Source organism: Danaus plexippus, chromosome 20 (assembly GCF_018135715.1).
Source record: "Danaus plexippus chromosome 20, MEX_DaPlex, whole genome shotgun sequence".
Lineage (NCBI taxonomy): Eukaryota > Metazoa > Arthropoda > Insecta > Lepidoptera > Nymphalidae > Danaus > Danaus plexippus.
The window spans coordinates 6,501,278-6,517,278 of NC_083550.1; the positions used below are offsets into that span (position 1 = coordinate 6,501,278).

Genomic DNA, 16,001 nt, shown 5'->3' on the forward strand with positions numbered 1-16,001 from the left:
ATTAAAATAATATTAAGACATATATATATAAATATAGTACATATATATTAAAAACGTAGTTATAAAGTTACAGCATGAGAAAATTGTTTCACTTTTGAAATTACAACACAAGCTGGAAGAACAACCTTTCTGCTTGAAAACGACAGTATGCTCTACTTGCTATATTTTTCATAGTGTGTAACACAAGCAACTCCGTCTGCTGTTATTATAAGGGACAGTAATAAATGAGTTACAAAAAGAGATATTTTAATAGCAAACAACAATCTTTAATCGAGTTATTTACACATCGAAAAAAAATCTACACCTATCACAACTATTACCGAGGCACTTGTGAATGTGGGGATGGATTTATTTGATGAAAGGTAATGTATGTTAACATACAAAAACCGATGGAACTGTGACGACAACGAAACGAGATAAATTTAATAAACAGAAACATGTTTTCTATTAACAAATTTGAAATAAAAATCCTATATGAACACATTAAGAATACATAATTCACTTGTGTTTATCTTTCTTGTTTATTTTCTGTGAGATTTTACTTAAATGGTCAAAACCGTGCCTTATATATGTATTCCTCGATGGAACTGAAGTGACTTTTACAGATTAATTGTTACTGGAAGAAAACAAAGTCATATAAGAAGATTTCAATCAACGAGTGAAAGTAAATTTTAATTAACATACAATAAACAAAAATCAAATGAGAATGTGTGAAGGGCATTCTAGACTGTTCATCTGGACTGAACAGAACGCACCAGCAAACAAAAAATAACAAAAATATTAATTTAAAACACGGACCTCTTCAATCACTAACATCTATGTATTTACAATTGTCTTGACGGCAGTAGATTTCAGCTCGAATAACTCTTTGATTTTGATTATACGAGTGAAGCCAGATTCGGAATCGGTCTTTTTGGGTAGAAACTGGCTGACTCATTTGTTATAGAGCATTAATGTTAATATGAAATGATTTAATTACATGTGCTTATATATAGATATACATATATATTTATATTTATATATATATATATGTTTATATATATATATATTGATTATAATTACAAAAACCCCAATTGTATGTCAGTTTAAATGAGTACACAACATTTGTAAATTATAAACGATAGAGTAAGTGTTCACTGGTTACCGAGTAACCTCATAAGAATAATAGGAACAGGAAACAGGCAGACTATTTAAACTCAACAGCGATATTCACGTCGCGGGCAACACTGAACAAAACTCACTCTGTGTACATGTATCTAGAAAAAAAGATACAGTTAATTAACTCAGAGGTCACAAATTATTATATTCTACTGAAATCCACTGCACTCCTTGGAGAAACAAAAATGTGACAGCACATAATGAATCAACTTATTCCAAACTGTCAATGTATCCATACTATATAACCGGGCACTTCACATTTTGTCCGTTATGCCATTCTAACAACATCATTCCTCCATGGCTGTCTTCATATATTCGTCCAACTCTTTGTCCAGAGCCGTTTTAGTGCTGGCCATGTACTGATCCAGTTGAAGATCCAATTCCTCCTTTGTCGGAACCTGTTTTTTGTTTTGGGCACCTGGAACAGGTCAACCGAATAAATTATTGTCAGAACAATTTGATATAAAAGTTGAATTTTTTAAAAATAATGTTTGATTAATAATGATTAGTGTTCTTAATGATTCAAAATAATCTGTTTGAATGAAAAAGACATCTGAGATAATTTTAAAACATAAAACATGGAGGATCTAGTAGGATATTCTCTCAATAGTAGTAACATTACTTAAAATCTACCCTACCATTGGCTGGTCTGCCTCTTCCTCTGCCCCTCCCCCTGCCACGGCCCCGCCCTCTTTGGCTGCCCTGCTGGTTGCCCTGCTGGTTGCGCAATCGACCGACTAGCTGCTGGCGACCGCCGCGGCCTCTATGATAACCAACAGTTTAGAAATACGAGAGTAGAAATATGTTGCCGTGCCTAGCAATGTTTAAAATATATAAAAGGCTTAAATAATCAAACCAAGCAGATAACTAGAATAAGACATATCTCATATGTCTGAATGTATTTCAAATAATTTATCCCAGTAACTATAACAGCCTGAGACTCACAGGACATCTGTACCCTTAACACTAGTTTGAAACATGCAATATATATGAAGAGTTTACAGATAAATGTGTGAACACCAGGAGGCTGTTCTTATGTAGGTAGCCACGGCGAACTCGTGGTAGGGATACCGTAATGGTTACTGTACCTAAATCTTCCCCTCGTGAGTCCCATCCCTCCGCCACGACGACGGAAACCGCGGCCTCGCCACGGACTCGGGGAGGCGCTTCGGAATGATGACCGACTGAAAATAATATTCATTAAGTTTAAATTATGAATTAGTTGCAATAATAACCACAAACAGACGGACGATCTTATAGTTAGTGAATAGAATGAAAAATTTATTAACGCAACAGGATTGGAACCCGCAACCTCTAGCATATCAAATACCAGTTAATATACCCTTAAAACTGTTCTGACTCAAGTCAGATATTTTTAATATAGATATTATTAAACTTAACGAGCAAGACAAATTATAAATCTAATGTAATGCAACTCCAATATAGATGTTTTAACATGTTTTTAGAAATAATTAGAGTGCCATTATATATATTTTGTCTGTTCTGTTATACAACTCATATAAGCTTACCTTATATTGCCATTCGACTGTCTCCAAGACAATCTATTCTTGGTGTTTTGGTTCAAATTGCTAATGCTATTGGATCTCGGCAGACGAGCTAGATTACTCTCACTTCCAAACCGACGCAGTCCAGTCAAACCTAGTCTTTGTTGTACAGCATACTGCATATATAGACACTCATATTATATTTAACAATGATGGCATACAACCTAATTGAGAAGCAAGAAATAAACGAATGAACGATAACGAAGTTGTTCGTTTATTATTAAATTTTATCTCACATTTGACTTTACTGTGAAGAAGAAAATTGTACATTTACATTAAATTTATAAACATAGGCGATATAAACAGATAAGAACTTGTAAGTTAATTGTACTTAAGTTTTATATCTATTAACCTTTCAAATCTATACCTACCCGCTTTGACTGTTGTCCTAAACGTTGTGCGATTTGTTCAATCAGAAGGCGATTAGCGTTTTGATTCAGGGAATACATTCCCGAGGACCGCCTCCGCGGTCTCGCGATGCGGGTGATGGGTGCCGTGGTAGCCAGTAACGTGAATCGGTCATTTAGAGAAATATTCGTAGCTTGCAAACCGTGCAATTTTTCAATCATCTTGTCCAGAAACTTATATCGAATTTGTTTCAAAGAAAAGGAAGCAACCAGATACTTATCCAAAAATTTGTTAAATAAATACTATTCAGTCACTTGAAAACTACAATCGAATTTGATGCTTGTATATTTTTAGCAGAATTTGCTTAAACTACGATATTTTAATAACGCCGCGATCAAGCGGCAAGCTATTATTGTCAAAACTCAAATTACTTTGATAATGTCACTTGTCAAACAACATGGTTACCATTAAAAGACACCAATATTAAATTACGGTTTCTATTCTTAATAGCATTTATTTCTTAGACCATGAGAATATTTTATTTCAGTTGGTTATTAAAAAAAACACATATCTTCTTAATATTCCAAATTACCCATTATTACAAAAAGTATCATTATCATTTAAAAAATATACTTTTTTCTTCTTACATATTGTAAGAAATTTCTGATTTCCAAATAAGTGTTCTCCATTGAAGACATCGTTGATTGAAAAATTGAATAAGACTAATTACATTTTAAGCTCAAATTATTAATCAAAAGATTATTTTTATTTTAAATTTCAGAACGAGTTACCGAAATGACACCTCTCTGAAGTTTAACACTTAACGTCTTGTAAACTTCATATGATCCAATGTTATGAAATATAAAAGGTTTATTTCACAGTTCTTTAAATGAAAAGTTGACTAAAACTAAAATTTTTTCAATCAAATGTATAAAATAGACCATAGTCAATTTAATTTAGTGTGCACTGATTTGTTTTTGTTACATTTTATACGTATTTTACGCGAAGGTTCAGTTTCAGTTTATTTAAACACTCAGTGGTCACGCAACAATGTTGGATTGCTTTATAAGAGAGCGCGGCTCGAGCTGGAGGCTCAGTCCGCTCCGCTCAACGATGTCGGAAGTCGCTGACGAATACCCAGTTGAAGACTCTTGCTTGATCGATATGGATGCATGCTACGAAACATTTGATAAAGATGGGTGAGTGGGACGAACTTAATATCATTATACGCGAACTACGTTAAAGTTGTCCAAGAAATCTCAATATTCATATTTAATTCAAAATATTTATTACAGTATTAATTAATATTAATAAACATTTGTTTATGAATTCAGAAAAGCCAGTGACCACAGGCAAACTGAAAAGACAACTTTTTCTGAACTAGTAATTTTTAACAGTATTATTTATTGATATTTTTTCGTGCAATTCTTATTTGGCTAATATTTTTTGCTATAATTAATGCTACAAATTTTCATTATTTTCAAATATAAAAACAAATTTCTTATTATAATATAATAGTTAATCAATTAGTTACTATAAGCTTCCCTAAACTTTTTTAAATTTATAATTTTATTGTTGTCGCTTTGACGAAATACTAAAAAAAGACAACATTAGTTTTAACAGGAAATAAATGTTCTTCTTCTAAACATTCGTAAAACCATCAATCGTAGTTTATAAGTTTGTGAAATAATTCGCAACTTCAATCATGCACGGACATGTTTCGTAATTTATGTCCTTGATTCACTTATATATACTTCTGGTTTTGTAGAATTAAATTTGAATAAATGTACAAAAATGGAGTCCAAAACTCGGTAAAATGCTGTCGCGACTCAAACAGACAGACAGACATTTTCATAAATAAGAATCGCAATTAAATATTTGTATCGTAATAAAATATCGTAGTTGGAGCATTCGAAAGTGTGTTAAATAAATTGTTTTAATATTTTTATTCCATACGTACAGACACAGATATATATATATATAAATAATCAAATAACCCATTTTTATTATAAATCGTATTTTAGTTCCAAACTCCCGTCGAAACAAGCGTAACTCCTCGATATAATATTATTTAATGTGTTGATTTTTTTTCCTACTAATTTATACCTTTATGTAGAAAGCTATCCTGAAATAATAAACGATGTTGTGATTGAATCACATCAAACTATCAAACAGAAAACGATCGACGGAAACTGCTTGAAAACAAATAAGTTGGTTTAAAAAAGTTAAGAACAAAATATAATCGCATATAGAATCGCTTTTCATAACGACGAGAACCTCCTTAAGAGACAGCTCAGGAGCGAGCTTATTATATTTAGGTGGTACAGCTCTTGATATTGATAGATACCATCTCCAACCCCACCTACAGGCTACGTTACTGTAATACTGCGCTTAATGTGTTTGAGGACACACATATACACAACAATACACAATGTATGATACTTCGCGTGACGAAACTCAGAGCTTTAACGTGACGTCGACTTTATGAGACGAAACCTCTCAGCGTTCCATGGCATCATGACGTCATCAGGGGATTTTCTCAGGATACGTCCCTTGGCAACTCTTCGGTGTTTATAGAGCTCCGACGGCCTTTTTAGAATCATCCCATAATTATTGCGCTCCCTGAATAACGTTAATGAATCAGCCGACAGCGCGAGCCCGAGCCACAACTTTAACAGCTTTATGACGCATGCATCTAACTTTGGCAAAAGGGTTTTATTAAAATCATAAATTGGGAAAGGCCAATTCAAACGTGATATTAGATAATTCTCGTAGATCCAAGCTTTTTTGAAGTCTCTTATCGGTTGTTTATCAGCCTTGTTAAGATCGTTAAAAAAGCTATCTACTATTTCTATTAAGTAGGTATATATTTAAATCGCAACAAACTGAAATTAGTTGAAAAGAATCTCCTAGAGATCCCGTTGCTTAATCTAGAGCTGGTTTGAGTCGATCATTAAAAAATCGTCGCGTTCTCTGTCTAGGGACGGTCAGCTAAACTTGGAAGAGTTCCGGCTGATCTGTAAGGCTCTGTTCCGTAACGACAAGGGTCACATCTACCCGGTGTCCGAGGAGCGCACCCGACACATGTTCCAGGTGTTCGACAGGAACGGGGACGGAGCCATCGACCGCGAGGAGTTCGCGTTCTGCTGGAACCACTGGATTAAAGTTGTATGTAGCAAAAACGATATCAATTAACAAGCCATACCCATTTACATATATGCTTATCGATTACTTCATGTTTATGTATCATTATGTGTAATTGTCTTCAAGGTTAAACTCAGGACTAAAATTTCATGTTGCTAATCAACAAAACCATTCGTATTGAGTTTAAATCGATCCGAATAATTTTTCTGAACAATATTAACTGATCACATGCCGGCCTTTTATTCGCCAACTATAATAACAGTTAGACGTTTCAAACGTTCGTCGGTTGTTTAAAAACTTCAATGATTGAGGAAAATTGTCTCTGAAAATACTCATGCATTTTAATGCATTTTCCTTGAATTATATTCTTTTCGCATGGTAGTTGTTATATCCAGACCTGGAATTCATACGAAGGAATAATTTGACGTTTTATTACGGGAGCTATATATTGTACATGGTTTCAAAGCTTCATCATCTTTCATCCCAGCATCCATTTTATCTTAGAATGGTCTCAATCCTGTCCAACCTAACAGATAGTGCGTCCGACGAGCGCCTTCCTCATAGTCGACGTTCAAAATGATTTTATCTCCGGTACTCTCAACATCAGCAAGTGCAACGCCCAACAAGACGGATCTGAGGTGAGTTAGATTAGGAGTTAACCATCGCCTGACTATTATTATATACTGACAATTTGACAAATGACATAACTGTGTTCACGACACTAACTTTAACTACAGTTAAAAATATCAACACTGTAGGAAAACAAGTGTACAGATCCTATCAAGTTGGAACAAACTGCAGACATGTCATTACGTGTTTGTTCTCCGGACGTCATTTTAATACGTGTATGAAAAAAAATTCAATGAATTATGTTATATAATTGACAATATATTTAAATCAATCGCAGTAAAGAAAGAACATACACATATAATCTTAAAAAAAAACTGAAAATGTCCAGTTGAAATATTTTTACTCATATGTGTGTTCTTTGACGGAAAATTATAAAAAAAATATTCGTAAACGTCTCAAAACTATCAATACAGCATTATTGAAAATATTCGTGACCGGAGTCTATATGGCGGAATCGGAACAACTTTCCCGCATCGAATTTATTTTTAGATAAAAAACAAAACCCTCGAAATACTTATGTCATATATAAAAATCCGAAAAAAAGTATAATTAAATACATTTGTACACCGTTATATTTGGCGCGAAAATACAAATGTCATAATAAGAAAAAAAAAATAACGGATTAAAGTCAACAAAAAACATACAAATTAAAAGCGCTGCAAGTAGGTTTAATTTGAAATAGGTTAACAAATCAATAACACATACGTACACGTATTCCGCGTAACTACGCATCGGTTTGATCAATGGGAAATTATCTGTGCGATGGATTGTATGACGTAGATGATCTGAATAGGAATCTTTTTATTACTTTAATCGGTTTTTGTGAACGTACTGTAGCTATGTTTGAATTATTCCGAACGTATGTGAAAAAAAAAAAATTTATTTCACACGAAAACAATTAATATGTTCCGTTAATACAACGATTGTTTGCGTTACAAAATAATGAAGTTGATAACCATGACCTCGATGTATTGTAGTAAAAAAACTTCAAATGAAGTTATTCCATATACCCGGTTCTTTGTTACGAACTTAAATGGAGACGTCGCCGAATATGATTAAGGTAATGTAAATTTACAATAATAATAATAAAGTATTGTCATTGAACGGTTTTTTTATGAATAAAAATGTAATCCCATTTGTCAAAACACATTGTATTTGACATTCGCGAGTCGGGGTCGCGAGTCGTTTGTCAGTTATTTAAATTCCCTCTTTAAATAACTGTCAAACTTGTAACGGACGATAGTTTGAAATTCTGGTAGACTTTTTACATTACTTTATGTTTTTCTTGTATTTCAAATAATCAATATTACTTAATGCACTAGTAGGACAAGCTTATGTACATGACAATTTTAAACGATGCTTATATTATAATAATTACTGTGACAGTGACAGTACTTCGAGCTGTAATGTATATATGAATGTTACTGCATATTTTATGGCAGAAAAGTCCATCTTACGTTTGTTTCACAACAATTCGTAAATGTCAAGGCTGTTTTAAGACCGTTAATATTAGAACATAGATTATAATTTTGTAACTTACTTTTTGCATACTATATACAAGTTATATAATATATTCTCAAGATATAACAGCCGAAGTCGCGATAAACCATCTGTATTTATGTCGCACTGAAGTTACCTTAGACTTTAATGAAGTAAAAGAAATATTTATTAGAATGAAAATTTATGATGTCGTACTTTCCAGCAGAGTCTACCAAAACGATGAAGGTAAAATACAACAGCCGTGTATAGACAGATGCAAGAAAAATTCAAAACCAATTAAAATTTAAACACAATAAAGCCTTGAAATAGAAACGCCAGTCACAAAACAATTCATTAAAATTGCAACCCTCGTATAAGGAACGATCATATTAATTCCCCTAATACAACTGTCTGTCAGCTAGCGGCGGATTGATGGCATTCACACTAAAGGTGGCAAACAGCAATTAGGCTATCAGCGGTGCCAGGTACCGGGGGATGCGGTAACAGAATTGGTGCTCCATCGACTTTGGACTCGTTATTAAGTGCTATTGGTTAAGAAACTAGGGCAATGCGGTCTGCTTGTTTGGTTTTAATGCACCAAACAAATATTCGGTCATTAGACATGGTCCTTGGAAACTAATCTAATGATAATTGGCTTTTCAATGAGGACTTGACCAATTATGTTCACATCGCTCCATATTATTGCACAGTCCAGTTAGTTTATCGATGTAGTGTTTATCGCTGAAGGGCCTGCTTGATTGGAGTTCTGATTACAGCCGAAGTGCATCTTGATATAGTAATTTTATCCAATGAAATCTTACGTGTTTATCAATATAAGTAGCTATGACTTATATTGACTTGTATGTTGTGAAGCTCTATGTTTTTTTTTGCTGTCCTCAGTTAATTATGAACCGATCAATGAATGTTTCTCTTTTACTTGCGCTTCTGCTAGGGATTATGAATTATAGGTGAAGTCAAACGAGTTCAAGTAACGATAAGATAGGATGTTAAATATTGTAAATTTTATAGAATTGCTATTTATACGGATCCCGTATTGATTGAAACGATATTTTATAATACAAGTGAATTTACTTCTAGTTATCTTAAAGTTATCAATAGACTGGGAGTAGGTTACATCAGTGATAAGCAATTATTGTTAAAGATAATCTAACAAAATTTATTTGTATTTCCATAGCGTGAACCACGAGAAATATTAGAACCCACCTTGCTAAATCGATTTATCAACAGAGAATCGAGAATCGAATCCGTATACCGGATATCATGCAACCAGATAAAGTGAGACAAATCTAACCGCGGTGATTGACTAATGATTGTATATCCTAACCTAACTGTGGTTCAAATATTAGATGACAAAGTTAAAGTGACTTAAAATGCATCCATCGCTGTGAGATTGAAAATTAAGAGATCACTGGCGGTAGATGACAAAATATAAAACTTTCTAACAAACACTTCCGTCTCGTTCTCCAGTGAGCACGGGAGCTGTGAAGTAACTGAAACGTGGGCCTAATAAAAATAAAAAATTGAACAAAAAACCCGGCATACTCTTGCTTATGTCTTTTCATACGTATTTAGTGCTGATTGTAATTTGTTTAACCGATTTTGCTTGAACCGGAAGTCGCTTGTATCAATAAACCTATTATAAAGGCTCCATCAGTATCTGAATTACTTTGTGTGATCACTGAGTGTATCGCGGAGCTCGTTTGTTGTCAGCTCTGTGATTCATGAACCGTACATTGCTGGGAGCGGTTACAGTAATACTTTAATATATATTTGTTTCTACTAGAAGTTTCCTAATGTAAGACATGTCAGCAGTTTGCTGTCTATATATCGTAAAAGAAAAATATACTCTGTTTAAAACTGCTTTTAAGCAATGATATTTCGGCGTATTAACAAGACGAGATTTTATATTTTATTTGCCCATGTTTTGGCTCTAATTTTATTGGTAGTTTTAGAGAATTTTCACATTTAGAATAACACAAATAAACACTATAAGCATCGTATACCAGGACAGGCGATAGTTTAAAAAACGGGGAAATCCCTGCAGGTAGCTCACCAATACACGCGCTGGGACTTTTCATCGTTTAACTTTAACAAATCAAGGCCGCTCGATATATTTTCAAGCTCCTCTGCTGTAGGTCGTGGAGCCCATCAATTGGTTGCTGTCAACTGTTCCATTCGACTGCGTGTTCTATTCCCTGGACTGGCACCCCCCGGACCACGTATCGTACATCGACAATGTTCACATGAGGGAGCTCCATCCCTCCAGTCCGGTGAGTACCGTCACACTACAAGGACTATCGACCAGTTAACTTCAGGACTCATGTCTATTATATTAAGGCTCTATATAATGGTGAGTGTTAGAGCTAGCTTGTTCGTAGAGTTGAGATATGTTTGAAGGATTGTATGATTTTTTTATTGTTTTATGCTATGTATTAAAAACATATTTATAATGAAAAATATTCAGATAGGCTATTGACTTCATCATGGACAAACTGAAACATAACATTTATAACTTACTAATAACAATAGCCTTGAATAAAAAACAGTGACGGGAATTATATTATATATAATACTTTCTAATATATGAGATTACAATAAAGTTTTAATGAAACCTTTGGTTAATTTTGTGCCGGGAATAACGCCGCATTGGGGCCACGGAAAAAATAGTAAACGTATTCTTAAACCAGAACTTTAAAATCAAATTAATAATTAGATATAACTTAGGAAAAACACAAAGAAGAAACTACATACATATTGTAATTTATATAATGCGATATAAATAATGTTTATTACGTAAACGTGCTGCAACCACGGATAAACAAGCCGCAGGTAAAAGAAGACGATAAAAAACATGGGCATTACGTAACAAGTTGGTACCGAGTGACGTCGGCATCGATCACTTGCGTCTTTAGGAAACCTTCTTATTGGACTCGCGGAGTTCACAGAGTATCATAATTATAACAGCAGAGTACTAACTATGACATATTATCGCAAGGACCAGTCAGAAAATATGTCCTCATACAATAGACGAATAATAGGTATATATATATATATGTATATATATTCGTCAGCACTGTATTTTATGTAATTTAATCCCATCCTACCGTCCTTTAAAGTTAAAATATCTTTTTTATCCCTATAGATGAAATGTCCACAGGTCAGTTACATTATATCCAAAATCCATTTCATACACACTGACGACCCAGCTCAACTGCTTTACATCTAACCTTGAAGGTCTGCCCGTGACCACGGTTCATGTAAAGTAACCGCAACGTCGGGAGTATGTTGCTTTAATAAGAAATAAAGCACGCGTAGTATATCCGAACAATATTAGTTTCATTTAACCTTGAAGGTGTTTGGAGAAGACTGAGTTATGAACCGTCTTCTATATGGTAGGTGTCGGCAGACAAAGCGCAGGCCTACGACACGGTGGTGTTCGCTGGCCCTCCACCGATGAAACAGAGGTTGTGGCCACGGCATTGTGTCCAGGATACTTGGGGTGCGGAGTTGCATAAGGATCTGAAGGTAGGGAAAAAGAAGGGCAGCAACGGGATTAGGGACCTCCCTTTTCGTGTTAAAAAAAACATACATAAAGAAATTAAATTAATAATAAAATTTATGGTTTGAACATTATCGAAACAAATAAAACTCCTTGGGCTTCTTTGAAACTGGTTTGGTTATTATATTAATAATATTGACGATTTAGTTCAGTAGAATAAATTTTAATCGATCTGATAAGAAAAGTTCAGGAGACTTATGAAGAAACGAGGGTTCATTTCAAAAAAATATGCAGAATTTAGATGATTATCCTATAGGTTGTAGAAGGAGCCGTGATGGTATACAAGGGTACCAACCCTGAGGTGGACTCGTACTCGGTGTTTTGGGACAACAAGAAGTTGACAAAGACAAGCCTCAGCACTCAACTCAGGGAGAGGAACATCACCGACATTTACATCTGCGGCCTGGCTTATGATGTGTGCGTTGGTTAGTATTACAACAGCTGCTGTATGAAGCGTCATCCTGATCAAAAGGTTTTACTCCATATACTCCCTCACAATAAGACAAATGAACAAACAGATCGCAATGCTATAGATATATATTCTCGCCCATTCATTCCAAGATCCTGCAGGAATACGGAAGAATATATAGTATTTGACTACAAGGAAAAATCCCTAATACGAAAGTATGCGCCAGTGATAAACAACCTTATCCATAGGGAAGCGGTTTTCTGTTTTTGGACCATAGCTCCGTCATTCAAATGACGTAATATCGGCCGTAACTACTACAGCCAAAGAATGAAAAGATATGTTTTATACAGCTTAGGTGGCGTCTCTAAATTCATAAAGATACATCTGTGCAGGGGCAACTATAGCCGATGCTCTAGCCATTGGCTACCGCTCGGTGCTCGTGGACGACGCGTCGCGAGGCGTGGAACTCGCTGACATCGAGCGAACCAAGGACACCATCGTCTCCAACAACGGCGTCATAGTAGACTCTAATCAGGTGTGTAGACTCTCATCCTGGTGTCCGAGGAAACAAAAAAAACTCTCCATCAGGACGAAGCCTTGGATTGATTCGGACGTAATGTAGAATTTTTAAAAAATCAAACAAAATCACTTATATTAAGTAGAAATCACTAAAACACTAACTTATTTAAAGACACCACAGGATAGTTTCATACACATCCTGCGGTTCCCAGAGGTAACCCCGTGTGTGATGCTGCAGGTGTTGGCGATGGTGGAGGGTCGCGACCGCCGGCCGGAGCTCGGCTACAAGCTGGCCATGGAACTGAAGACGGCTCTGGAGGAGGAGAAGTGAATCAGCGAGAAGCACAGTTTGCACTTGTAATTTTATGATTTCCTGTCGCCGTTGAGCGCCGAGAAGCAACCGGCCATTAGGATGTACATTTTTATGATTGTTTTTTCAAACACCGAACTCCGGTGTTAGCAACTATTTCCGTGCAAACTGTATTTCATTATTTTTATTTTGGTCATACGACACTAGTTACGGGATATAAATCTTCGATCCTCGCGCGGATTGCAAGATATACTGAATCATAGTTCCTAAAATTAATATATTTCATTTTAATTTTAATATTTACTGCGAGGCGATGGAGTCTGAAACTGACAGTGCTCCCAGACTCAGACTCCCCGTCTAGGATCTAAAGTAAAATGTAGAAATAGAAAGGGAAAAAAATGTGTAGGTTTGAAGGTCGTAGAAATTCTGCATTACCGAGGGATAGTATTCATAATTACTTTCACTAAGTGACGACTTGTCCCAGTGATCTAACTCAAATACTATAGTTATATGTAGTAGGAAACTAGAACTACAACTAGAACTAGAATTACGCCTAGAACTACAACTAGAACTCGCTTAAATTGTGTCGTAAATAGTATTATTATGTTTATTTATGTTAGAGGCGGCCAACGAGCACACGGCCCACTTGATGTTAGGTAGTAACTCTACTCTAACCCTCTCCCACAACAGTTAGGTAGTAACTGTTGTTGGAGAGGGAGAGAAGAGAGAGGGCAACCTTCTCTCTCACTCATCGGATGAAACGCAGCCATTAAAGGCTACTTTACGCCGATCTGTGCGAGGGTGGTACTTCCCCGGTCGAGCCAGCGAATGTTTGAGCTTGTACTAGACCACGGCTAGGCTCTACTAATATTGAAACTTGTCTTATGTCTTTACTGTGTTATTTATCTACGTGTTGGTTTGTGTTATATTTATATATATATAATTAAGAAATAATATTCTCAAGACGCACTACGAATGTACTTATTCAGAACGGCTATTATTCTCACGCGGCACCTCTTCTTATAGCTTCAATACACTTAATGGAAGAATTAGCTGTAGACAAAGATATGAACAAATAGACATTCCTATAGAGTATCATGGCTAGTGATTATATATTAAAATGATATAGATGTTTGTTTGAGACAATAATTCCTAGAAGACTACATAGTAGTCGTGTGTAGAGTAAACGTTGAACAGGAGACGCCTTTTAGATCTCACAGCGGTGTGCCGACGGTGAATAAATGAAATTAAAACACATTTGTTTTTTATTTTTATCCTCATCATCATCAGCTTACCGGAGCCCACTGCTGAACAAAGGCCTCTTCTCACATGGAGAAGGTTAGAGCATTAATCACCACGCTCGCTCAAGACGGGTTGGTGATTTCAAACTTATAATTTCAAATTATAAGTCCAGGTTGCCTCACGATGTTTTCCTTCACCGTCCGTCAGTGGTGTCTAAATACTCTTAGAAAGTACATATGACTCGGAAAAATAACATTGGTACTTGCCAGGTATCGAACCCGCGTCCTCATGCACGAGAGGCGGGCCTTTAACCTCCAGGCCGCCTCGACCATGCAAGAAATATAAGAGAGAATTGTAAATAAAACACAGATAATAAATAAATATATACACTTTATATAATCTTACAATATACGTCGTGTTTTAATTAGCACACCAGATGTCAGAATAAAAAAACCAAATATCATGAAAAAAAAACATTATTGACAAATAATTTGGTGTAAAACTTACATATAATATTTTTTACATTTTATTTATCAAGTACTACATAATGTTTCTGGTAAGGCACCCTATGTTGAGATCACAAATTTTACCTAGGACGGAGCATGCTTGTAGATTATATTTCTTAGGGTTGAATGCTAGAGAGGACTTCTCGTTTCAATTTATCTGCAATAAACTCAATAATAGTCATTACTAGTTCCCTACGGCTTGTAGCGCAAGCCATTAATATGTAGTAAGCTCTTTCATAGTCTGTGTAGTCGAAGCGTCGTAAGAAGTTCACTACAATGTAAAAAAGTTCCTCTAATTTATCTTTAACTTTGTTCCAGATATCTTCTAAAGATATGGCTTCTGAAAATAATGAAATCATTTAATTTAATTACTCTACATCATTTATTTAAAGTTATTAATTTAAATTATTCAGTGATTATAAAAGTAACAACAAATTTCTTCTAGAATTAGCTTTATAGAATAAAAGAGGATAAAAAGGTAGTAGATCTTATAATATAAAAAGAGATGTTTCGTATCAATTGCTGTTGTTATAGAATATAAGATAAAGAAGAAATGAAACTATGAAGAACTGTACATTCAATTAATAATTTCTAACTTACTCGAGACTCCGAGCCCCGCAGCTCCTCCGATGCCCGCTCCCACTGCTGCTCCCATCTTCCCTCCTGTGAACCCTCCGACCAGACCTCCGGCTAGGGCGAAAGCTCCCGCTAGCATCGCTGTCTGATGTTCAAACACAACCCTGATCTCAAAAGTCTCCGCTATAACATCAAATTGTTACATTCATAACTAATTAAAACAATACGAAACAGCAGGCAAATTGCATTTTTTAGACATGTACTGACCAGCAAACATATTTCGTAATAATCAACAAGATTATTTTGTTGGATATAAGGTAATCTTACCTAAATCTAATATTATTCGTTCTATTAGTCTTCTATCAAAATTAACATCTCCCCCATATGATTGGACTGCTGAGGACATTTTTACTTGGGTCTTATAAATTGTATTTCAATGTTTGTAATTAGTCTACGGACTACGGCGTACGATTGTCATAAAAATACATAAGTCAAAACATCAAATAAGTACCTAAATAAAAAGTGAACAGTGTTG

General features: G+C 35.1%; 3 protein-coding genes across 3 annotated transcripts; 1 reads left to right on the forward strand and 2 right to left on the reverse strand.

The window, feature by feature from the left end:
* Positions 1-229: 229 nt before the first annotated feature.
* LOC116774034 (chromatin target of PRMT1 protein) lies at positions 230-3,496 on the reverse strand. The gene is made up of 5 exons (XM_032666640.2): positions 3,095-3,496; positions 2,688-2,839; positions 2,247-2,342; positions 1,797-1,921; positions 230-1,576 (listed from the first exon to the last, which is right to left on the reverse strand). Exons 1-5 carry the CDS (start codon positions 3,290-3,292, stop codon positions 1,446-1,448), a joined length of 702 nt encoding a protein of 233 aa, XP_032522531.2. The 5' UTR covers positions 3,293-3,496; the 3' UTR covers positions 230-1,445.
* Positions 3,497-3,926: 430 nt separating this feature from the next.
* Positions 3,927-13,473, forward strand: LOC116773890 (uncharacterized). The gene is made up of 8 exons (XM_032666451.2): positions 3,927-4,270; positions 6,053-6,239; positions 6,749-6,853; positions 10,481-10,615; positions 11,742-11,870; positions 12,161-12,329; positions 12,706-12,848; positions 13,071-13,473. Exons 1-8 carry the CDS (start codon positions 4,122-4,124, stop codon positions 13,161-13,163), a joined length of 1,110 nt encoding a protein of 369 aa, XP_032522342.2. The 5' UTR covers positions 3,927-4,121; the 3' UTR covers positions 13,164-13,473.
* Positions 13,474-14,756: 1,283 nt separating this feature from the next.
* On the reverse strand, positions 14,757-15,966 carry LOC116773857 (protein C19orf12 homolog). Its single transcript, XM_032666388.2, has 3 exons — positions 15,794-15,966; positions 15,491-15,649; positions 14,757-15,230 (listed from the first exon to the last, which is right to left on the reverse strand). Exons 1-3 carry the CDS (start codon positions 15,870-15,872, stop codon positions 15,007-15,009), a joined length of 462 nt encoding a protein of 153 aa, XP_032522279.2. The 5' UTR covers positions 15,873-15,966; the 3' UTR covers positions 14,757-15,006.
* Positions 15,967-16,001: the final 35 nt, after the last annotated feature.